The sequence below is a fragment of the Rousettus aegyptiacus genome, unplaced genomic scaffold, assembly GCF_014176215.1.
Source record: "Rousettus aegyptiacus isolate mRouAeg1 unplaced genomic scaffold, mRouAeg1.p scaffold_m13_p_13, whole genome shotgun sequence".
Lineage (NCBI taxonomy): Eukaryota > Metazoa > Chordata > Mammalia > Chiroptera > Pteropodidae > Rousettus > Rousettus aegyptiacus.
In genome coordinates, this window is record NW_023416288.1 from 19,179,718 (window position 1) to 19,203,913 (window position 24,196).

The following is a 24,196-nucleotide window of genomic DNA, read 5'->3' on the forward strand; positions in this document are numbered from 1 at the left end:
TGTAGGGGTGTGATCTCTTCTCTAGGGACATTTTTTTAGTGCCAATTTTTAAAGAAGAGAAGAACCTCACATATGAAATTGTAATTTAGAATGAGGACTTAAAAAGTGGGCCTAGTACTTTGACAGATCTTCTGTCTTAGGTCTGAGAATCTTTACCAAAGGATTCTGGATAGTGACAAGGATATAAAACTATGCCTCTTGGACTTCAGGACAGAAGCCAGACTTCAAAGTCTTCCCACAAGAGTCACAAAATTAGGAAATCTTAAATGTAAATAAGATTATCTTGTGTGCTAGTCTTCATCTATTCTCTGTGTCTATTTCTCTTTTGCTATTCCAAGTTTGTTGTTGTTGTTGTTGTTGTTGGTCAAGTCACATTCTTAATAATTCAGCCCGGTTCAGCTGAAATTAAAAAGTTGAAGATCTGTATCTTTTAGGATGCACTCAAGATAGCAAAACACAGCTCTTAGGCAGACTCCTTCTTCTTCCTTTGCCTATGGTAAACATCATTAATTGATTCTAACAGTGTTTCTCACCAAACTTAGCCTTGTCCTCACAATCTTTCAATCAACAACGAAATAGACATAAAATTCCTGAGGTAGCCACTGATAGACCTCAATTCAGGATGAAGCTTAGTTGCCATCTTGGTGTTGGACCACCAATGGGAACAATGTTCATGACAGAGGCATTTGTGGTAATGAACTTTTGCTGGGCTTTCAAGTCCAGTGAAATCTACCTAACCTCAGTGTCAGAGAATGTTGGAGACACCTCAGTTTAATTTTGTGAATGTGATCAGTGAGTTCCCTCAAATTTGATCTCCTAATTCCTTCATTACCTTCTGTGAAAAGTAGCTCCATACTCTCTCTTTCTGAGTGTTGCTGTTGAAAAATCTTCTGCAGAAGTAGCCTCCTCCTAACCCCCACCCCGACCACTATGTTAGCACTAGGAATTGCCATTTCTCACAAGCGAATGGGTAAGAGAGAGGTTTTCTGATTTGGAAATCAGAAGCCTTTCTTCTCCATTGTAAGAGGATGAAGAAAACTTTATTAACTTTTATAGTACATATTAGTTATTAAATTGTATAGTATAGCTTAGCAATTTTTCCATGTAACTGGGTTTATAGGCCACACCAAGTATTTAACCCCAGGTTTCTATAATTTCACGGGAAAATTGTTTCTGACTCTTAAATAACCAAATTACCCAACAAAACAAACTTGTTCTGAAACTTATTTGTATGCTGATAACTCCTTACACTTGTTTGAAACAGTGTTTCTAAAATAATGACATATAACTAGTTTATATTAGAAATTTAATGGTTCTTAAGCAAAATTTTAGAAATAATAATACCTTTTGTCAATCCTTCTCAAGCCATGTGCAATGAAGGACAGGTTTTTCTTTGCCTTTGTAAAGTACAATGAAAACAAATTACTAGAAAATGAAGTAAAAAATCAGACATACATAATACAAGCCCATATCTTTTATTATTTGATTCAACAGACGTAAAATTACTTTGTCAAATGCCTATAACAGTTTCTAAATGCTCATTCTTAAATTTTCATACTTATCTCACCATGGACCAGAAACAAAGGATTTACAGACTGAAAATGGTTGTTGTAGCACTGTCAGTGGACTGCCTTTCACAATTGTACTTTTAACTCCTTAAAGTTCTCTGCAGTGTATTATTATGTGCGATGTTTATTATGTGACTCATGATTATTGCCATTATATGTACCATGTGATGGGGAGTTGATCTCCATATACCTTTTATTTCCTTCCTCCCCTTACTTTTGTCTTAAAAAGGGGGCAAATCTTTTAACACAAAAATATATTCAAGAGATATTATAAAAGGTAGTTACTATCAGTAAAAGAAAGATCTGCTTTGTAGACACTTCACTGTAGGGCTTCTTGGGGGGTAAAGGAGACTGCTTCCCTCTTCCCTACCGAGCCATTTTCTGAGAATTCCAATATATTGAAATGTGAAGAAATACAATAATAGAAAATGGTTGTATATATTTTTAATATTTATGGTTAAGAAAATAACATTGAACAATGTGAACTTGCTGTTTGAAGAAGTCAAAAAAACACACAAAATACCATGTAATATACTAGTCACAAAATAATTATGCAATTTATCTAAAAATCTTTATTCCTGGTTTACTACAGGAGTGACCCAATATAAGAAAATTTGTATTAAGATCCCATTTCCACCCTTAGCATATCTTCTGTTAATTGTCAAATAATAGGATTGCTATTCCTTTTCTATCTATGTAAAGAACAGAGATGAATGAGCTGACAGTGAGTTGTAGAAACTGATCTCCTGTCAGCTCTAATGAGAGTCTTTAAAACTAGGTTGCTTTTCATACTTTACTTCAGGTAACATTCATTGAATATGTTCTGCATCTCCAAGCAGTAATTTGGAATTCAAAACTCACTGCCTCACTTCCAATATTTATATAATCTCATTAAGCCTTTATCACCATGACATGCGATCACCATGATAAGCCCAGGCTTCCTGGGCAGTTTCATCCTCCAGACTCTCTTCCTATATTGCTGGGTGCTTTCCCCCATCTCCCTGTTCGCCACCCCAACTTCCAAAACTCTTATTGTAGCCTCTGGAACTTGTAGTCAAAACAAAATCTCCTATGTCTTCAGCGTCCTCTCTAAATATTCTCTTCAACTTTCTGTATTAATTAGTGATCCCCAACCCTGACACACTTTCCCATCTGTCCTAGAATGTTCTAGCTCCTGGCTTACAACCACTTTCTTTTATACTACACTGTCAATATTCTTGGTGGTTTAAACATCCATGTGTACAACCTTTCCAGACCTCACTTTTCAGGTCTATGACCTCCTTCCCTCCAGTGATCTTGTCTCTACCCTACTGAGTCACACTACTCCAAAGGTACTACTTTAAGATGTTGCCATTGCCAGCGATTACACCTCCAAAGTCTCGATTTTAAAGTATCATTTTCAATCACTATCTCTTATCTTTTTAGTTCACTCCCTTTGTTACTTCACTTTTGAAAATTCTTTCATCCCGTTTTGATGTCTGACTTCTTTCAAAAAACCATTTCCTTTCACTACACACAAACTCCATTTAATTCTACTTTGCATAGCGCTGATTCTTTATAATGTGATTTTTATTAAAATAACATATCTGGATGTAAGTCCCATGTGAAATGTAGCATACAGTGATGACGTATATTTTCCCTAAGCTCTGAGAGTGACAATATACTCTTATCCAATAAGAACTAGTGAAAAACTATTCTGGTAATTTCTTCAAATAGGTGAGTTTTCTAAAAAATGTACAATTTCCTCCTTTAAGTACCCTTTTGTGCCATTTATTCTTTGTTCTCGTGAACAGCTTTGACTCATACAGTCTGACAAAAGGAGTGCAAATGATAAAACCGGGCCTGCCACAGGAAACAAAGGAAGAGCATCATGGTGGATTTCAGTTTTACAGAAACTCAAAGCCAAAGGAAACTTCTGAGGAACAAAGGTAAAGATTAGCCAGCTGAGCATCAGATTTTAAGTCTAGCCCTAACACTGTCAGGGACATCATGACCTGACTGCAGCCTGGTGAAGGACAACCAGCATTTTAATGAATGGAAGTGGAAAGCAACTATTGTTGGGGTCAGAGATGAGACAGTGATGAGCAGTGAGAGATGTCAAGAGCTATCTCTGTTGGGGGCGATGTTATAAAGAGCAGAAAACTATTCACTTAGTTAACACTCCCATTTCCAGGAACCTCATCCCCTTTGCTAATGAACTATGTGTGTAAAGCACAGGCAAGTGGGAGGAATTTAAATTTTATTCAATATGTATTATTTTAGGAGAATAGATATGAGCATCTTAAGAAATTACTTTTAGAGAGTCGTTTTCTTTTCTGCCTTTCATTAATATTTTCTACGAGCAGTGTTTTACTATTATCATTATTTCTTCTTAAGCCTGTACATTTTCTTTTTATTATTTTATATTTCACAGAAGTTGTGGAGCTTGAATTTGCCCCAGTGCCTTAGGGGAAAGATGAGCTCACTTTTAGCATGGGAGAAGGGGAGGATCTATTTCTTCTTTCAAACATAGATAGTGGTTATCATATATGTTGACTTAACACTTTATGATTTAAAAACATAATAGCGATTTACATGAAGTACGATTAATTACAGAAATGGAGAAGAAATGCTAAATTAAGTCCTCAGTATTCTTTGTAGCCTTCTGTGTCATTTCTAATGACTTCTATTACATTCTTTGGCACTGAAACATTTTTAAAAATCCTAAAAAGTAAGTCTTGTGACTCTTCTATGTAAGAAGAAATTGAAGTTACCTGAGTGTCTTAAGAGTCAAAATTGAACCCCAATCTCACACAATCTACTCCAAAGATTCCTCAGCATGAAATGCAGGAACCACCCACATTCAAGTATATCTTTTTTCTTTTTCTTTCTTTCTTTCTTTTTTTTTTTTTTTTTTTTGCTTACTTAGAATTCTCCACCTCTGCTCTGTATCTTATTTCTTGTATCTCTTCTCTTCCCTCCACTTTATGGTATGTAACTTCCTTCTCTTTCCTCTAATGATCTACAGAGAACCAGTAAGACTAGTAATGCATGTGGCACTGAAGATTCAGGTAGGTGAGGGATGGAGTAGAGTCACATCACAGCACAGCCTTATCAACAGTATAAAAGTTATTATTAAGTATCTTTATTTTATGCCCTTGTTCTAGCTCCCAGTCTTCATCCTTGGATATTTCTCTCTGGTTCTAGTTCCTCCTTGTGTCCAGTTATCCCACCATGTTACTGGGCCATCAATCTGTTTCTCCAGCACCTCTTTCTACCTCTTGGGTTTTCCAGGGCAAAAACATAATTCTCTGTGTTTTCTTCGTTAAGAGCGGAAAATTTTCCAGTAAGCCGGCATTAAGGATTTACGCTTATTCTGTTAACCAGGGTGTGGTAATCTGCTCAAAGATATGCTAATGGCCAACTTCTGATTCTGTAATCTGCTTATTTGTTTTGATGTTAACCACGGTGTGGTAATCTGCTTACTTGTTAACCAGGATGTGGTTCTAGGTTTTATAAACTGCCTCTTGTGGGAACTTGGGACTGATCTCTTCTAACCTTGCGTGGTGGAGAGTCAGTCGCCAGCTGGCTAATAAAGGCTCACAATTCATCTCAATTGGATCCGTGGGTCTTAGATTTGAGCGAACCACAACATTTGGAGGCCCCAGCGAGATTTCTCCAAAGGGGGAGATCTCCTAACACCCACGACCCCGGCCACCTTGGGCGAGGATCTGCCCCATCTAGGGGATGGCCGCTGAGAGACGTTCCTTAGCCCCGGACGCCAGGCAGACTCACCCAGGAGGGCAGGCTGGACACAGCAATACTTCCCTAGTTTGGTCAAGGTCTGAGACGTCAGACTTTTGAGGGTGCTAGTGTTTTGTGTTACCTGTAGTTTGTCTTGTATCTGTCTGTTTGGACTGGTTTACCTTAGCCTGTTACTGTTCTTGTCTGTCTGTATTGTATCTGTCTGTCTGGACTGGTCAAAATGTACTGTTACCTTCTTATTGCCTTGGCTTTCATAAGTTTACTTCATATATCGATGTGTGATATTTTAATTTTTTCCTTAGATCTGGCATCTGTGGCCCCATCCGACTGAATGCTAGGTCAGAGGCTAATCCTGGCCCTGGCTTATTTGGCTTTTGTGGGGACCTCGCCTGTTTTTATTAACATGAGTCAAGCTTCTTCCTCAAATCGTCCTACTCCCCTTCAGTGCCTCCTTAACTATTTTAAGGATTTCAGGAGATCAGCCCAAGCCTATAGAGCTAGTGTCACTCCCTTTGACCTTCAGAAGTTCTGCCAGTTCGATTGGCCTACATTTGGAACAGGTGGCCGTCAGAGGGGTCACTCAACCTGCGAACAGCCTTTCAGGTGCAGAATATTATCTATGGAAATGCTGGCCACCCTGATATGGCTCCATATATAGATGCGTGGATTGATATTGTTTCTGATGCCCCAAAGTACTTGAAGGACTGCCACTGCGGCCAAGAGTCAAAGGTGACTTCCAAGTCTGTCCTTCTCTCCACACCAAAAAGGCAAAAAGAGAAACCGTCCAGACAGAAATCTAACCCTCTTTAGCCTGCCTTATAGGCACCCCCTGAGGACCCCGAGATCACTAATCCTCCCCCTTACTCCCTTTATGACCTGGCCCTGTCTCCATCTAACAGGGAGCAGAAACCCTCCATAGTCCTCCCCACACCCGCACTGGGGTTGTGTACTGGCCCCCACAAGACCCTGATCCTGTCCCTGATTCGTTGAACCAGGCAGCAGTCCTGGCCCCACTCCAGCAATTGGCTCCCTCCAGTGGGGGAGAAACCCAGAGGCCATTCATGGTTTATGTCCCTTTTTTCACCAGTGATTTGTACAACTGGAAACACCAGAACCCCTCATTCTCAGAGAAACCCCAGGAATTAACCTCTCTCCTAGAGACTATTTTCTTTACTCTCAAGCCGATCTGGGACAACTGTCAGCAACTCCTCCAGCTCCTGTTTACCTCAGAGGAGCGGGAGCGGATCCTGAGAGAGGCTGCAAAAGCGGTATTAGAGCCCAACGGGCAGCCTTCCACCGATCCAGCCTGTGTCCAGCATGTTCTCCCAAACATCTGTCCACCTTGGGACCCCAACACCAATCAAGATAAGGAGGGTCTCCAATGGTGTCACCAGCTTCTACTCCAGAGCCTCTAATCTGCCGCCTGATGACCCACTAACCAATCTAAGGTAAGAGAGGTCATCCAAACTTAAGGATGAGTCACTGGCAGTGTTCCTGGAATGACTCTTAGAGTCGTACCAGTTATATACCCCTATTGACCTGGAGGACCTTAATAATAGCAGGGCTGTGAATTTAGCCTTTGTCAATCAGTTGGCCCCAGATATTAGAAAGAAACTGCAAAGGATGGAAGGGTTTGAAGGAAAGAACCTGTCTGAGCTGGTCGAGATAGCCCAACGAGTATTCAACAATAGAGATGAAGTAGATATAGCACAGACTAAGAAGATGACCAAGGTCCTGCTTGCAACCATGCAACAAGCCCAGCCAAAAGGAACGCCAGGAAAAGTCAGAGGCTGAGAACAGGCACCCAGGGTGAACAATGGACCCAGGAGAGTCAGGTTAGAAAACGACCAATGTGCATATTGCAAGAAAAGGGGACATTGGAAGAATGAGTACCCTGAAAAAAGATGAGACCCCCAAAAATAAGGCCCCCCTCATCCTCTTTGAGGACGCAGAATGAGGAGTTCCTGAAAACTACCACACTCAATCCAGCTACCCTACTGCCTGACGATTACCCTCGCAAAACCCTGCATGACTGCCTTGAGGTCCTAAAGAACGTCATCTGCACCGGACCGGACCTGAAAGACAACCCTTGGCAGAATCCAAATGCTATTCTATTTATAGATGGAAGTAGCTTTGTCTCAGAAGGAGTCAGGTATGCCGTGGCTGCAGAGGTTACCACTGAGACTGTCATCTGGGCACAAGCCCTAAACCATGGAACTTCAGTTCAGCGGGCTGAACTAGTAGCAGTGACTCAAGCTCTGTGGTGGGGTGAAAACAAGACTGTTAACATCTACCCAGGATGGACTGAAACCTTCTTCACAAAGCAGGATACCACTCAGGTAATAGCAAAGAAATTAGTCTCAGAAATAGTGCCTCGATTTTGCCTGCTCATAACACTGGGGTCCAACAAAGGCCCGGTGTTCATCACCCAGACCAGCCAATCTCTAGCAAAGATGCGAGGGATCAATTGGAAATTGCATTGCATTTATAGGCCTCAGAGTTCAGGGCAAGTAGAAAGAATGACTATTACCTAGAAAAAAACCTTAACAAAGTTCAAGCTAGAAAGTGGCAAAAACCAGGTAAGCCTCCTTCCCTTCGCCCTATTAAGGGCACGGTGCACCCCCTACTGTAAAGGAATCACACCCTATTGTAAGGGCATCATGCCTTATGAAATAATGTTTGGAAGACTCCCACTTCTCCTCACCAAGTTAGGGGAAGAAAAGTTAACAGAAGTTAAGCCTTTCAGGCCTTCCATCTTGCATGGCAGGAGACCCACCAACTGGTCTCTGCCACCAGAACAACTGCTCAGAATCCAGTCCAGCCACACAACCACACTTCAGGCGATTGGATCTGAGTGAGAAAGGTACATCCTGCTTCTTTTGAGCTCCGCTGGGACAGACCTTTCTCTGTCATTCTCACAATACCCACCGCGATCAAGGCAGCTGGACACCGTCATTGGATTCACCATACCAGAATCAAGGCTGCGCATCCACCACAGACATCAGAACAATGAACCCTGCATGGGACAGAGGATCCACTAAAAATAAGACTATCAAGGGTCCAGTCTGGACCATCTTAATTCTCTCCATCCTAAAGTAAGGGGGTCTTTGTATGGCTTTAGGTGAAACCTGACAGAATAGGAGAGGATTAGACCTACTATTAACCATGTATGTCAAAAAAGGGTACAGGCAGTGAAACTCATGGTTCTCAGAGCTCACTACCCACTGCTCCAGGTTGACGAATCAATGATTTGAATTCTCCTAGAAAACCAGTGGGGAATGTTAAGGGTGGAAAATTTTCCAGTAAACCAGCATTGAGGATTTACTCTGATTCTGTTAACTAGGGTGTGGTAATCTGCTCAAAGATATGCTAATGGCCAACTTCTGATTCTGTAAGTTGCTTACTTCTTTTGATGTTAGCCAGAATGTGATAATCTGCTTACTTGTTAACCAGGGTGTGGTTCTAGACTAGAATAGGCAATATGTACTACCGATCTATTTCTTAAGGAAGTTAATAATAAATTTAAAACCCATAATTTTACAACCTGATAAAATCTTCTGAGTACAAGTTTTTAACAGATAGCAGTAATTTTAATTAAATATCATCTTCCAAAAACCTTTGCGTATAAGCTCCAGTTATGCCACTTTGTTTTGCCTCTTCGTTCTTCAATGCAGGATCATAGATAACCATTTTAAAGGGACCTTGATCCAAGGACACTTGGCTCCAGTACTGGGATGCCACCAGTTTTGCCCTAGGATAAAATTTTTATGCCTAGGATTTTAGCCTTCCCTCTGTCCTCTCTTCTCTTCCAGACCACGCTCCAAATCCTATTTCACATCCAACCTGGCTGCAAGTGCTTTTGCAGTAAGCAAACAAAGGTCTTAGCACCGCCAAAGGCATTCTACCTTTGGCTTTTTGAAAATAACAAGTGTTTCCTCCAGACTACACTTGAGAAATATGGTCTTGTATGTCCATAGCTTCTCACTCCTAAGCCCCTTTTCAAGCATGCTTTCCTACTTCCTCCATGGATATTCCCTAAATTATAAGATGTTTTACATTTTGCCATGGTAATGTTGACAAATACAACTGGACCTTCAATGTTAGTATCAAAATGACATTCTGAATCTTGTTTGCATTTTTTAGTTTTGCCCATTATATAAAGCCTTTCGAGTGGGAAAGAGGTTGGCAATGGTAGTGATAAGAGAGTGGCTTTGTGTTAATACAAAAGGAGAAAAGTTAACTTCATTTGACACAGATTTGTTCTGAGACAACATAGGAAGTCAGCGGTACGCAGTACTGTGTTGACCCTGATTATCGAACCTAAAGTAGATACACATAAACTGGTAAAGAATTTTCTTTTCACACAAGAAACATGTGAATGTTTTTGCATGGCAAAATATTCAATGTTACTGATAAAATCTCCCTCATCTTTTTCTGAAGAAAAACATCATTCCAAATTTCATATGTATTCGTTTCTTTGTCTATTATTTTCTTAAATGTACCTATAGAAATATAAGGCATTATTATCTGAATGTGTGTTTTCCAAACAATATTGTCAACTTTTTTTTTGTACTTTGAGGGTGGTTTTTTGGTATAGAAAATACTCTTCAGGAGTTATCATTGGTTTTAAAAATTAATAGTTTATTAAAGTTATAGCTTATGAAACCTAAATCTTATATTTAAGGTAGAGCTTACAAATCTTATTATTCTAATCATAGCAAATTTTAACTATCACCATAACAAGTCTTTGACTAATATTAAGACCAATTTGTAAAATTAGTTATTTAAACTTCTTCATTTTAAACTGTATTCATGAAAGTAATATATTCTATTTCTTTTTAATGTTCTACATTTAACAAAGATTTCCCAAGCAGCTAAAAAATTCATATTAAATAATATAACATAATATATTAAATTATATATTTATATAATTTAGATTATTTTAAAATTATCTAAATTAAATAATAAATAGGAGATTCTTAAATTTTTATACTATTCCATTAATTTTTACAAAACACAGCTATTACATTAAAATCACAAGCCTAAATAAATTACATAATATATTTTAAATTAGAAACACAAATTGTTGTTTTAATAAGCTATTATTTTATTAGACCAAATTTTAATATTACATGTGTATAGAATATAAAATATGCAAAATTCTGAACACTAAATTATTAAAAAGACAAACCTGTTTGCTTTGACATTTATATTCTCAATTTCAAGTTTTCTTAGGGTCAAAAAATGCTTACATAGCAAATAAAAATTATGTCAACTTACATAATTTTTGGAGTTACTTTCTTATGTAATTTTGGTTTGTTTTTGGGTTTTTTTGCCTGTTAGAGTTTTGTAACAAATAGAGGATATAGATTGTTATATAATTGGATCACTGTGACAATGATGGTATGCAATGATCCTCATATGAAAAGTTGCAAACCCAATAACTGCATAATTTTAAGAGTGGGCTGGTCACAGATACAGTTCACATCCCTGGATTTGAGTCCTGTCATTATTGGATTAGTCAGGGTTCTCCAGGGAAACAAAACCAATAGTATGTACAGAGAGAGAGAAAAGGAAAGAGAGAGAATTTAAGGAATTGGCTCATGGGATTTTGGAGGCTCGATAAATCCAAAATCTGCAGAATGGGCCTGCAGGATGGAGACCTAGAGAAGAGATGCAGTTCAAATCCAAAAGCAGTCTGTTGACAGAATTCTTTCTTGCTCAGGAGAGGCCAGTGTTTCTTTATCAAGTCCTTCAACTAATTGGTTGACGTTCACCCACATTATGGAGAGTAATCTATTTAACTCAAAGTCCACCAATTTCAATATTAATTTCATCCAGAAAAACACCTTCTTAGAAATATCCAGAATAATTTTTGACCAAATATCTGGGCACCGTGGGCCAGCCAATTTGACACATAAAATTAACCATCACAACATCATTTAAATCAGATTAGACTATGAAATCCTACCAAGTTGGCAATATCACTTGATTAAAATTTGCATTTCTAAGATGAAGATAAATAAATGCATTTCCGTTTAACTTAAAGACCTTTGAGTTCGCTTGAATTTTACCTGAATTCTTATCATATACAGTCGTGCACCCCTTAACAACAGGATACGTTCTGAGAAATAAGTTTTTAGGCGATGTCGATGTCATGCAAACATCATAAAGCGCACTTACACAAAACTAGGCCATATGGTAGAGCTTGTTACTCCTAAAGTACAAGCCTCTATAGCAGGTAACTACAAAAATGACATTAAATCAAGTACAAGAGAAAATTATGTGATCAAGTGACTCAGTAAACCCAAGACATATGAGGCTGCCTGCATAACATGGTATACTGTTTTAAGGCCAACTTTATTTTTAAAATAAAAATAGTGAGTACACTCTAAAGTAATGATACAAATTATAATACAGTAAATACATAAACCAGTAACATGGTCATTTATAATCACCATCAAGTATTATGAATGGTACTTAATTGTATGTGCTATACCTTTATATGACTTAGTGGTGAAGTAGATTTGCTTACACTAGCATCACCACAAACATGTGAGTGATGCATTGGACTATGACATTGTAACTACAACGTAGCTAGGTGATAGGAATTTTTCAACTCCATTTTAATCTTATATGTTCACCATCATCTATGGGGCACATAACCGTACTATGCATCAATATTGCCTATTATGAAGGACACATTAAATTCTTATAGATATTTAAATTATATCTCTGAACTTGTGGTCACCTCTATATATTTTTTATGTGACTAATTCTTATAGTACTACTTCACTTTTTGATGCATAATATTCTACTGCATGATTGTACCATAGCTGAACTGTTTCTAATCAATAGATATTTAGATTATTTCTAGTTTTTGATATCAAATAATTATGCCACAAATCATCTGGAATGTGGTTCTTTGTGCATAAGTACAAATGTTTCTATGGGGTAAATGCCTAGAAATAGATTTCTGAGCCTTGGAGTATACATGTATGTAGTTTGAATCAATTGCTGTACTGCCTAATTGTCCTCCAGAGTGGCTATAACAATTAACACACTAGCAATATGATATTACTTTTTTCTCTAATCCTTACCAATTAAGTGATGCTATTGAATATTTTATTTTTTTGCCAGACTGTTGCATGAAAAAAGGATTTTGTTTTCCTTTTTATTTGTATTCTTCTGAATTTTTGTGAAGCCAAGTATATTTTTAGATACTCATTTGCCATTATAATTCTTTTGCAATTTGGCTTTCTTTTATATTCATGGGTCTTTTCTAGAGTCTTTATTCTTTTTTTATATGAATATGTTTTTCTTATTGTGCTAATAAAACACTGCTTAAATCACTATAGATTTATAATATGATTTGCACATTTGATTTAATAAATTGTATTGCTCTAGACCAGTTATCTCTTTTGAAAACAAAAATATCTTGGTTATTCTTAAAAATTCATGCTTCCATATGAATTATATAATTATCATGTGAAAGTTTACAAAAAATCCTGTTGACCTTAGACATGGAATATTCTGAATTTATAGATCGGTTTTTAGAGAATTGACATCTTTAAAATAGTGAATTTTACCATCTATTTATTTAGGTCTACTTTTTTGTGCTTATGTAAAAAATATACTTTTTTCAATAAGATTATGTACATTTATAATTAAATTTATTCTAGGTAATTTAGAGTTTTTGTGGTATCATTAATGGTGTACTAGTTTTTTAGGACTGCCATAAAAAATTACTGCAGACTCAGTGGCTTAAAACACAGAAATTTATTCCTTTATAGTTCTGGAAGTCAGAAGTTCCAAATCAAGGTGTGGACAGGGCTACACACCACCTAAAGGCTTTAGGAGAGAAGTCTTCCTTGCTTCTTCCAGTTTCTGCTGGCTCTTAGCATTCCTTGGTTTGTGGCGGCCTAACTCCAATCTCTGCCCCGATTTTTGTGTGGCCCTCTTCTTCATGTCTCAAGAATATTCCTCTTCTTTCTCTTATAAAGATATCAGTCATTGGATTTAAGGCCCAGCTTAAAACCAGGATCATTTTATCTCAAGATCCTACCTATTTATAACTGCAACAACCCTATTTCCAGAGTCATAGTCTGAGGTTCCGGGTGGATGTGAATTTTAGGTAACACCATTCAACTCATCATTCAATTTATTTTTTATAAAACACTTTTTGATCAGTTACTATGTGGATAAAAGAAATATATTAATTTCTGCATGTAGAACATGTAACTAGGCTCCCTCGCTGAAAATCTAAGACATTTTGCAAGTTTCTTCTTACATTAACTTAAGTTTTCTGAGTTATCAATATTATTGATCACAAAAAATATTTGTAATCTTTCTTTCAATTTATACATTCTTTTCTCTCATTGTTTAGAACTTCTAACGTAATACTGAATACTTTTGATTTACTCAAGTCTTATGTCTTTCAATAGTTTTATAGTTTATCCACAAATATCTTACACATATTTTAAGTCAACTTTATTTCTAAGTACTTTATGATTTGGTTGCTTATGTCAAAGAGAACCTTTTAAAAATTGTGTTTTCTACTTTGTTTTATTGATATATAGAAATATCATTTGAAAAATGGATCTTGTATTTTATGCATTACTGACCTTTGTACTTCTAAGAGTTTGTTAGTTTATTACACTGGATTTTCTAGTAGAAAATAATATAAATGCAAATAAAAAGAGAGTTATTCCTCCTTTTTCAGTATTTATATATTATATTCCTTTTTTGGTATTACCTAAGCCCTCCAAGATACATTGAAAATAAATAAAAAGAAGAGAAATGATTTCAATTGGGACATCTCTAAAAGTCTATCATTAAATATGGTTTAGATTTTTGGTGGCTACCTTTTCACAAATTAAGTCACTTGTGAAAACCACTCCACCTTAACAATAAGTACTGAATTGTCAAGAACTCTATTTAGATCCATTAGAGAAGTTAGGTCACCAGGCAAACTATTGACCCTCAAATTAGAGAGACAGTTGTATACAGAGAATCACACCTTACTGGAACAGAGACCTATGAGGAGAAACCTTTTGAGAAGCCAGTGCCATGGTTGAGAAGCTGAGCTATAATAATTAATGAATTGCTAGAGACTTAGTATGGACAAGTCTGAGAGTTAAAAACTCCTGGGGGTGCCCAGTCATGGAGTGGTATATTTCTATACTTTTGTGAGTTTTACCTCTAGGAACTCAACCAGGTTTTCACAGTGAACATCAGAGAAAAATCCCCTTGTGCTTCCAGCAAGAAGAGGAGAAAAGTAACCATTTTCAAATAAGCCATTGCATTCTATTCTTCTTAACAAAGGCTGCCCTCAGGGAAATTCTTTTACCAGAGCCTAACCTGCTAGGGTTTTATCAGAGCCTAGCTCCTACCTGAGGGAAGGGACATACCTAGCTCCCAGTGGGCATCCTGTCCAACCTAAGAGAGGGGAAAACTTAGAAACACTGGTGAAGTTCCCAACGCAGGGTACGCACTCACCATAAGACTGAGACCTAATCACAGGACTATAGAATGTTCCCCTCCTCCCACAGCTCACCACCCTATCAGTAAAGACCTTCTTAGAGCTGGTCCTTTTACTCATTATATCTATCGTGTCTGGGATATCAAATGAAAAAATACAAGGCATGCTAAAAGACAAATAACACAGCTTTAAAAAGCCGAAGAAGAATCGAAACTAGCATTAGATATGGCAGGGATATTGGAATTATCAGACCAGGAATCTAAAGCAACTATGAGTACAATGTTAAGGGCTCTAATGGAAAAAGTAGACAATATAAAAGAACAGATGGGCAATGTAAGCCAAGAGATAGGAATCCAAAGAAAGAATCAAAGAGAAATGCTAGAGATCAAAATCGTTGTACTAGAAATAAAAAATGCCTTCGATAGACTCCTTAGTAGACTGCAAGCTGAGCTCGAGGAGATGACAATAAAATCTTTCAAAACCGAAAAGGAAAAAAAAAGACTAAAAAAAAATTAAAACAGAATGTTGAGGAACTGTGAGACATCTACAAAAGACCTACTATATACATAAAAGAATATCAGGAAGAGAAGAAAGAAAGAAAAGAACAGAAGCAACATTTGAAGCAATACTGCTTGACGATTTCCCCAAATTAATGTCAGACACCAATCCACAGATGCAGAGAGCACAGAGGACACCAAGGAGGATAAATGACAAATGAAAACAAACAAACAAACAAAAAACAAGAAAGAACAAAAACTACAACTAGGCATATTTTATTCAGATTCTAGAAAATCGAAGATAAAGAAAAAATATTTTGAAAAATGCCATAGGAAAAAAATATCAATCTATAGAAGAACAAAGATAAGAATTACATCCAACTTCTTAGAAACCGTGCAAGCAAAAAGAGTGAAGTGTTTAAAGCATCAACAGGGAAAAAAACAACCCAGAATTCTGTAGCCTATGAAATTCTCCTTCGTAAGTTAGGGAGAAATAAAGTCCTTGAATAAACAAAAATTGAGGGAATTTTTTGTCAGTAGATCTGCCATGCAAGAAGTGTTAAAAGGAGTTCTTCAGAAAGAAAATGATACAGGTCAGAAATTCTGCTCTACATAAAGAAGAAGAATGCCATCAGAGAAGGAATAAATGAAGATGCCAGTCACCTAAACACTGAACAGAGTAATTCCTGGACCTTTAAGAATTTATGGCTTGACCCTTCTGTAAAATGCCAGCCAGAGACCAAGAAGAGGATGATAGACTTCAAAAAAAACCCTGTACAAATTCACTGAAATGTTTGGCTATTTACAGTCAGCTTCTGGAACTCCACTCTGTGCACAGATATCTGCCAGTTTCTGCCTCAGGAAATCACTGAACTAAAAGGACCAGGAAAGCCAAAAGTATGCCTTCCACGGCTTTCAAGTTGCCCAGGTCATCTTCAAGTGAGATGCTGTTCAGTCTTACAGAGGCATCCCAGGGACACCTCCATCTTTCCAATGGGGCAAGGAAGTATGTCCCTGGATTATGAAAAGCTGATCTTGGGACTTTCAATTTTAGTATATGTGCTGCATAAGTGAGCTGTTCTTGGGACTTTCGGAAGATACTGTTCATTTCCTTTTGCAGCAGAACATGATGAAAGCCCTCCTAACTGGTGCCTGGTGGTGAGCAGGCAATATTGGAGGTGTGGCATTGTAGCAAATGCTAATAGTGCTCCACCCCGGATACGTTTGCATCTCTTTTCCAAACTCTTGAGTGCTCAGCCCTCAGCTAAGTGCTCCACAGTCAAAGGCTGGCATCTGTGACCTGGTACTGGAGCCAATTCAGTCCAGGTAGAGAGCCAGTAGTACCTGGAAATTTGTGTTGCCCATGTTCACCCATCTCCCACCCAGCCCCATCATTCCACTTAGCCTGAGGCCAGTGATTGGTTCAGGGATACAAAAGCCTAGTTTTCTTGCCTCAAAGAAGGACATGCTCTCAGGAATAATTTATGCCCAGAGCTCTCCTTGGGATCAGGCCAAAGCTGGGACCTCAATGAATTCACACCCTTCCTTGGCTTCTTTCCTTTTCCTGTCCTTCTATTCACTTAATGGTGTCTCTTGGGAGCCTTTCTTTAATAAATCTTCTATATTTAAAAATATAAAAAGTATAAATGAAAGCCGAAATCTATCCAAAGTTTTACTTAGATCATTTGACATAATCATATTGCTTTAACTTCAATGTGATGATGTGGTAAATTACATATGCAGTTTTTTAAAAATAGTAAAACAATCTTAATATACTGAGATAAACTCTGCTTGGTCACTTTTTTAATACATGGCCAGATTTGATTTGTTAATATTTATTTAAGAATTTACCACTATGTTCTTAACTTAAACAGACCTCTAATTTTATTTCTTCAGTGGGATTTGCCTTATTTTCATCTTGAGATTATAATAGCCTTATAAAACAACTGTATTTTCTTCTTCCATTGTGTAGTATGTGGTCAATTTGTAATGATCCATGAATATTTGATTAGCATTTTTATCTTTATTAGATACAAAGTTTGTGCTGTTTTTTATAAATTGAAGATTCCAGTGGAATTTGTCAAGTATATACTTCTATTGTCTTGAATATTATCTCTTCTTAATTTTTCCTAAAATAACTTTTCTAATAGTATCTTCCAACATTCCTATTAGACAAAAGTTGAATCTTCTGGATAGATTGTTTTCCTGTTCTTACTTTACATATTTTTATTGTGTGTGTGTCCTGGATTCTGGGGGAAAAAAATGTTTGGGTTTTTCCTCCAACTCATTAATTTATACTTTTTGTGTGTTCCATCTGCTCTCCTACTCACCTACTAAATGATTCAAAGATGAAGCCTTTAATTTACATGATTTCTGGTTGATTCCCTTTTAAAGAATTGTTGGTTAAAATACTCTGTTATAGCTCTTGGAGCATGCTATATTAATTAAAGTCATAAGTCTTCATCATGCCCTAGAACGTTCTAGATGATCAGGCCCCTTTAGATTCTCTGATCTTTCCCTCAATGCTTGCACATTCTACTCTAAACACTGTGGTATCCAAGCTGTTGTCAATATTTCAAACCCTCCAAACACAAACATCCTCTCCTCCTGCTACTTGCCCTGTTCTTCCCCTGGGTGTTATAAGGCTTGTTCTGCTCGTTATTCAGATATCTGTTCAAAGGTTATCTCCTTGTCAGAGAGATAGTCCCTAACGCCCTCATTCAAAGCAGCACTTAATACCCTCACACACATATGTTCTCTCTCCCTACCCACTCCTTACTTATTCTGCTTTATTTTTATCCAAAACATATTTTGCTCTCAGATATTTTACTTTATTTTTGTCGTCGTTGTTGTCCGTCTCTATCAGTAAATTAGAACGTCCATAATTGTAGGAACCTTGCCTATTGCGTTTACCATAGTATTTCCAGAAGTTAAAAAAGTGCTTGGCACATAGTAGGCTCAAGAAATATGTGTAAAATAAATAATGGTGTTTCTAAAATCCAGTGCTACCTACTCTGTTAATTATTTCTTCATATGTGTATTCTTCTATGCTTTGCGCCTCTTTCTCATGATGCTGGTGTATCTCAACACATAATGGTTATATGTGTATCTTTGCATTTGTGATGCCCTGTTAGGCCGTTCTGGAAAAGCTCCATCAATTTACTCCAATCTGCATATGGTGTGATGCTGGGAGTGGACTGGCAGACCACCTCATCACTTTGGGGGAGAGGCAGAATAGACTAATAGGGGTAAACCTACAGCCAAACTCAGGTAGGCATTCCACATTCCTCCTGACTGACTGACCATTATCCTAAGGCCCTAGGGGCCCCTACATGTGCCTCTGCTGTCTAAAGGCAGGCACTGCTTTTGCTTGATGCTTTACACGAAGAGAAGCATGGTGTGGTTGACCTACAGTTTGTTAAACCATCCACCTTTGGAAGGACATCTGGACTTAGTCCAGTTTTTGGTTGTAACAAATAAAACTTTGGTGAACATTCGTCTATAGGTTTTTGTGTGAACATAAACCCCTATTTTTTTAATATAAATTGCTAAGTCATGTGGTAGTTGCATGTGTCATTTTTGAAGAAACTGTAAAACTGTTTCCCAAAGCAGTTGAACCATTTTACATTCTCACCAGAAATTTATGAAAGATCCAGTTTCTTCAGATCCTTTCCAGAAATTGATGGTGTCACTATTATTTTTCATTTTAGCTCTTCCAGTAAGTATGCAGCTCATTTTTGTTTATCAAAGTTTTGCTATGTTGTATTTTCATTTTAATTCAGTAGATGTTTTAAAAATCACCCTTGAGACTAGTTATTTGACACATGGATTATTTAGAAGTTGTTTGATTTCTAAGTTTTAGTGATTTTTCTGTTATCTTCCTGTAGTGGAATTTTAGTTTGATTTCATTACAATCAGAGGACATATTTCATATGATCTCAATTCTTTTAAAGTTGTTAAGGTTTGTTTTATGATCTAAGATATAGTCTCTTGTGATCGTCCCATGCATACTTAAAAAAGAATATGTATTCTGCTGTTGTGTGGAGTATTCTTATGATTATCAGTTGTATTTCATTGGTCGATGATATTGTTCAATTCTTTTAAATCTTTTGCTGACATTATTTTTTCTATTGTTTCTAACAATTTCTAACCAAGGGGTGTAGAATCCCCAACTATGATTTTGGGTTTCTCTATTTCTCCTTTTATTTCTGTAAATTTTTGCTTTATGCACTTTGCAACTCTCATGTTTGGTGCATAACGTTTAAGATTGTTATATCTTCTTGGTGAACTGACCCCTGTGTCATCATGTAATATTTTGTTTTGTCCCTGGTACTTTTTGTTGTTCTGAAGTCCACTTTATCTAATATTAATGGTCACTCTGACTTTCTTTTGTTTAGTGTTGGCATGCTATATTTTTTCTATCTTTTTTACCTTTAATCTACTTATATCACTGCATTTAAAGTGAGTTCGGTATTTACCAGACCGTCGGTTATGTGTTTTTTAAAAATCCTTTCTGCTAATCTTTGCCTTAAAATTAATATGTTTAGACCATTTAGATTTAAGGTAATTACTGATATTTCAGAATTTGTGTCTGCTATTTTATTATTTTTTCCCTCTGTTTATTTATTCCTCAGTTTCCCCTGTCCTGTCTTTCTCTGGGCTAGGCAAACATTTTTTAGTATTCTATTTTGATTTATTTATAGTATCATCTCTTTATGGAGTTTTTTTTTTTTTTAAGTAGTTGTTTAGGGGTTACATTAAGTACATGTAGCTTCTCGTAGTTTATTATTTTCATTATTTTATCATTTAAAATGGGATGTGGATGCAGCACCCCCATTTAGGTCACTTTACTCTGTCCCTTTATGACATAGTGGTTGTTTTCGAATAGTTCTTCTATATACATTGAGAACTTTATCAGACATAGTTATATTTTTTACTTTTAAATGTTAAACATAACAAAAGCACATGCAAAGCAACACTAACTTCAGCAAAAATAGATGCATGAATTAATAAAAAATTTGAATTAATAAAACATTTGCTCTGGTTTCACACATACACATACCAAAGAGACAAAATGAGCTATTGCGTAAAGATGCTTGGGAAAAATCAGACAGCTGTTGATGTGGAAATCATTGCTTTGTGTTGACTCCATGGCCAACAGTTGAGGTAAAATGTGAATGAGAAGGGAAAAGAAAAAGAATTTAGGTGAGAAGCCCCAGAGAAAAAAGAAAGAAGGAAAGCCTCAGGGAGACTTCTAAAAAGATTTATCTGAAGTTTCAGAGGAAGACTGGAGGATCAGTGAATTCTACATAACTACTGAGGTAGAAAAAAGGCACCATTTTGAAAAGCAATCATGGGTTGATGTAAGTTGTCTTTAACCTAATCATCCATTATAGTAATTACTCTCATTTACTATTTTACTACTGAAATTAACATAATTTAAAAAAGTAAATTATGACAGTTGTGGGCATGTAAGGATTTTAATTAAAATGGAAATATGCCTTTTTGCATTTGATAGTTTAAACAAATTATTTTACCTGATGAATGTGCGTTAAACACAGATAAGAATTTTGTAGCTTAATAAAAAAAAACCTTGACAGGTTTTCAATATTTATAAGAATGTTTTATTTAATTACTTCTTCACAGCAGTTCAGTCCTTCACTATATAGTTGAGAGTATGAATTTAGAGGTCGTTTGTTAAATCTTTTTGGGTAAATTAAAATCTAATTCATATCCTATAGCAGAAAATAAAGTTTAATTTAGAGTTACATTATTTGAACATAAATACATTTATATAATATAAATACGATAACATTAGTAATGAAAAGTAAACCATTTCTAAAGATTCTGTTAGACCTAGTGTTGGGAGCTGCGCCCTTGGTCTCTCAAGCCCTCAGGCTGTGAGAACCAAACCCATGATAAACAAGTCTTTCCGAGAAGCTGGCTGACCACCAAAGGTGCCGATAGTCTCCTGCTCTCCCCCCCACCTCGTACTTCCCCCTGTCCTTACCGCTCCTCACACCACCAGCTGAAGACCAATCATATTGCAACAGGTACCCTTTGCCTGCCCCCCTTTGTTCTTGCCGTATAAATATGTTTGTTATCCAAAAATAAAATTTGAGGCTTGATCAGAACACTGTCTTGCCTCCACTCCTTTTTCTCCGCCCATTTTTCCTTACAGGCTGGGTCTCCCTCGCCCCCACCAAATAACAAGTCCCGCAGGTCGGGACAAGTGGCGCCCAACGTGGGGCCCGAGGTAGAGACCCTCGCCGAGACGGACCCCTGAAGCCGAAGTGTGTCGCTCGAGCCCCCTCACAGAAGAGAGAAGTTGAAGTTGAGGACACCTCTCACCGCTCATGAGAGTCACCCGTCCTCGGTAAGTCTCCCCTCGTCCGTCTCCAGAAAAACGGGCCCCCGCCCTCAAACGGGCCCCCGCCCTGAGACATGGGCTCCCAGCTCTCTAAAGAAGTGGTCTTTATTCGAGACCTAAGAATCTCTTAGAGAAAGAGGAGTTAGAGTTAAGAAAAAGGATCTCATTAAGTTTTTTCTTTTTATAGACAAGGTTTGCCCTTGGTTCATTGTTAATGGACCTGAAATTCACCCTAAAAAATGGCAGAAAGTAGGTCGTGACTTAAACGATAAGCTCCACAGGGAGGGGCCCGATGCGGTCCCTGCCACCGTTTTCTCATATTGGGGTCTAATATGAGACATCGTTGAGGCCGCCTCTGATGACCCAGATAAACAACAACTGCTTTCTGTCGCTGAATACTGTCTTAGACCCCTTTCCCGCGCGCCATCCACTACTTCTCTCCCTCAAGACAAGGCCCCCTCTAAACCCCCTTCTGTGATTATAGACATGACCGATCACTCACCGACCGCCCCCACGGGTTGTTTGTACCCCCCTCTCCCCAAAGAACACCCCCCTTCGGAAGTCCAAATGACACTTCCTATGATTGCTAAAGACCCAGGGGACAGCCCCCTCGACCCCGGCGATGCTGCTACGCTAGAACATGAGGCTGCCCGTTACCATAATCCAGAATGGTCGCCTTATGCCCTGCCGGGGCCTCCTCCATCTTATGTTTCTCAAGCTCCCACACTCACTCTTTTGCCGCCCCTGCTCTCCCCCTCTACATTGTCCGAGACGGAAAAAAGGCTTTCGGCACAGATTATTAAGGTTAAGCAGATTTTAAAGATGACGGCTGAACTCACTTCCCTCCAAGCTACCCTCCAAAATGTCACCCTTACCGCGCCACCACAAAAGTCCTCCCTGAAGGTTTCGTCCAAACCTCCCAAAAAGAGTCTTAACTTTCCCGTGGTTACCCGTTCCACCCGCATGCCGCCCACTTCCACCTCTGAGGCTACCTCGGAGGCCCCTGCCTCTGACTCAGAAGAGGAGGGTGAACATGCTCAGGAGGAGGATAGTGAGAAGGAGGAGCAGACTAACCCTGAACATAGAGAATTTCATAAGCTTCAGTTCAAAAACCTTAAAGAACTCAACATGGCCGTTAAAACTTACGGACCCAATGCCCCTTACACCCTTTCGGTTCTAGAAACCCTCGCACGAGGGGGTCAGCTCCTGCCCAGCGAGTGGTTTCGGATAGTCCAGGCGGTACTGACCCGCGGACAATTCCTTACGTGGCGGGCTGATTTTTTAGAACGATGCCAGTCTACCGCTGTCATTAACCACAGGGACCCCCGCTCTCCCTCTGCCACCTGGACCTTTGAAAAACTTGCGGGATAGGGAAAATGTTCCGCGGAGGCTAAACAGAGAAGGTTCCCTTCTGCACTCCTCGCCCAGACCACTAGCGCTGCGCTTGGGGCCTGGAGGGCACTCCCTATTTCAGGGGCTGCGACTATTCCTTACAAAAATCACTCAGGGACCACAAGAAGATTATAGCGAATTTGTCAGTAGGCTCCTAGAGGCGGCGGAAAGAACCCTCGGGGGCGAAGCCTCTAATGACAGGCTCGTTAAACAATTGGCCTACGAAAATGCCAATGCCTCTTGCCGCGCGGTGCTGCGCAGAAAGACGCTAGATAAAACCCTTGATGAAATGTTGCGCATGTGCCGTGACGTTGATCCCTTCACCTCTAAAATGTCCCAAGCCATGCATCTGGCCATAGACCCCCTTGCCTCCAAGGTATCTCAGGCTGTTAATCTCGCGGTGGGAGCTGCCGTCCACGCACCTCAAAATCAACATAGGCCCTGCTTTAAATGCGGCCAGCCTGGCCATTTTGCTCGACAATGTCCTAACAATCCCCCTAATAACCCACCCCCTCTTACATTCCCCCCCTCAGTTTGTCCAAAATGTAAGAAGGGATACCACTGGGCTAAGGATTGCCGCTCTACCACCGACATATTCGGTAACCCAATGCCCTCCCGTCAGGGAAACGGCCAGAGGGGCCAGCCCCGGGCCCCTCAACCGATTTCATTTCTGCCGGCCTCGGGGGACAGCCAACCAATAAACCTCCCGCCCTCCTCAGAGCTACACCCGGGAGCTCAGGAATGGACCTCTGTGCCTCCTCCTCAATGACATTAAAACCAGAGGATGGTGTTCAAGTTTTGTCCACGGGGATTTCTGGCCTACCCCCTGCTGGACCTTCCACGGGTAGCACCCTAATGTCTTTAGCAAATGCCACAGCCTTATCTCTTACAAATTCATCTTATGAAACCTGTTGGATTTGTTTTTCACCTGTCCCCCCTTTTTATGAGGGCATCGCAATTATAACTCAAGAAATCATTTATACTAATGACTCGGGCCTCACGCGCTGGATAGGCCTTCCCCAGTCACAGGTCTCTCCTGGGCAAACGCTATCTCAGTTGTCTGGAATTGGCGTTTGTGTTCATGGCTCCGACTTGCTCCTCCCCCCTGAACTAAGTCCTATTTGTAATTCCTCTCTTGCACCTA

General features: G+C 38.6%; 1 protein-coding gene across 1 annotated transcript in view; it reads left to right on the top strand.

Annotated features, from left to right (window-relative positions):
- Nucleotides 1-23,031, top strand: part of LOC107503328 — a 57,059-nt gene extending 34,028 nt beyond the window's left edge. Inside the window, exons 5-6 of the mRNA XM_036231056.1 lie at nucleotides 3,362-3,496; nucleotides 21,472-23,031. Of these exons, the coding sequence (XP_036086949.1) occupies nucleotides 22,147-23,031 (885 nt within the window). The 5' untranslated portion in view covers nucleotides 3,362-3,496; nucleotides 21,472-22,146. The remainder of the gene's footprint in view (nucleotides 1-3,361; nucleotides 3,497-21,471) is intronic.
- The last annotated feature ends 1,165 nt before the right edge of the window (nucleotides 23,032-24,196 follow it).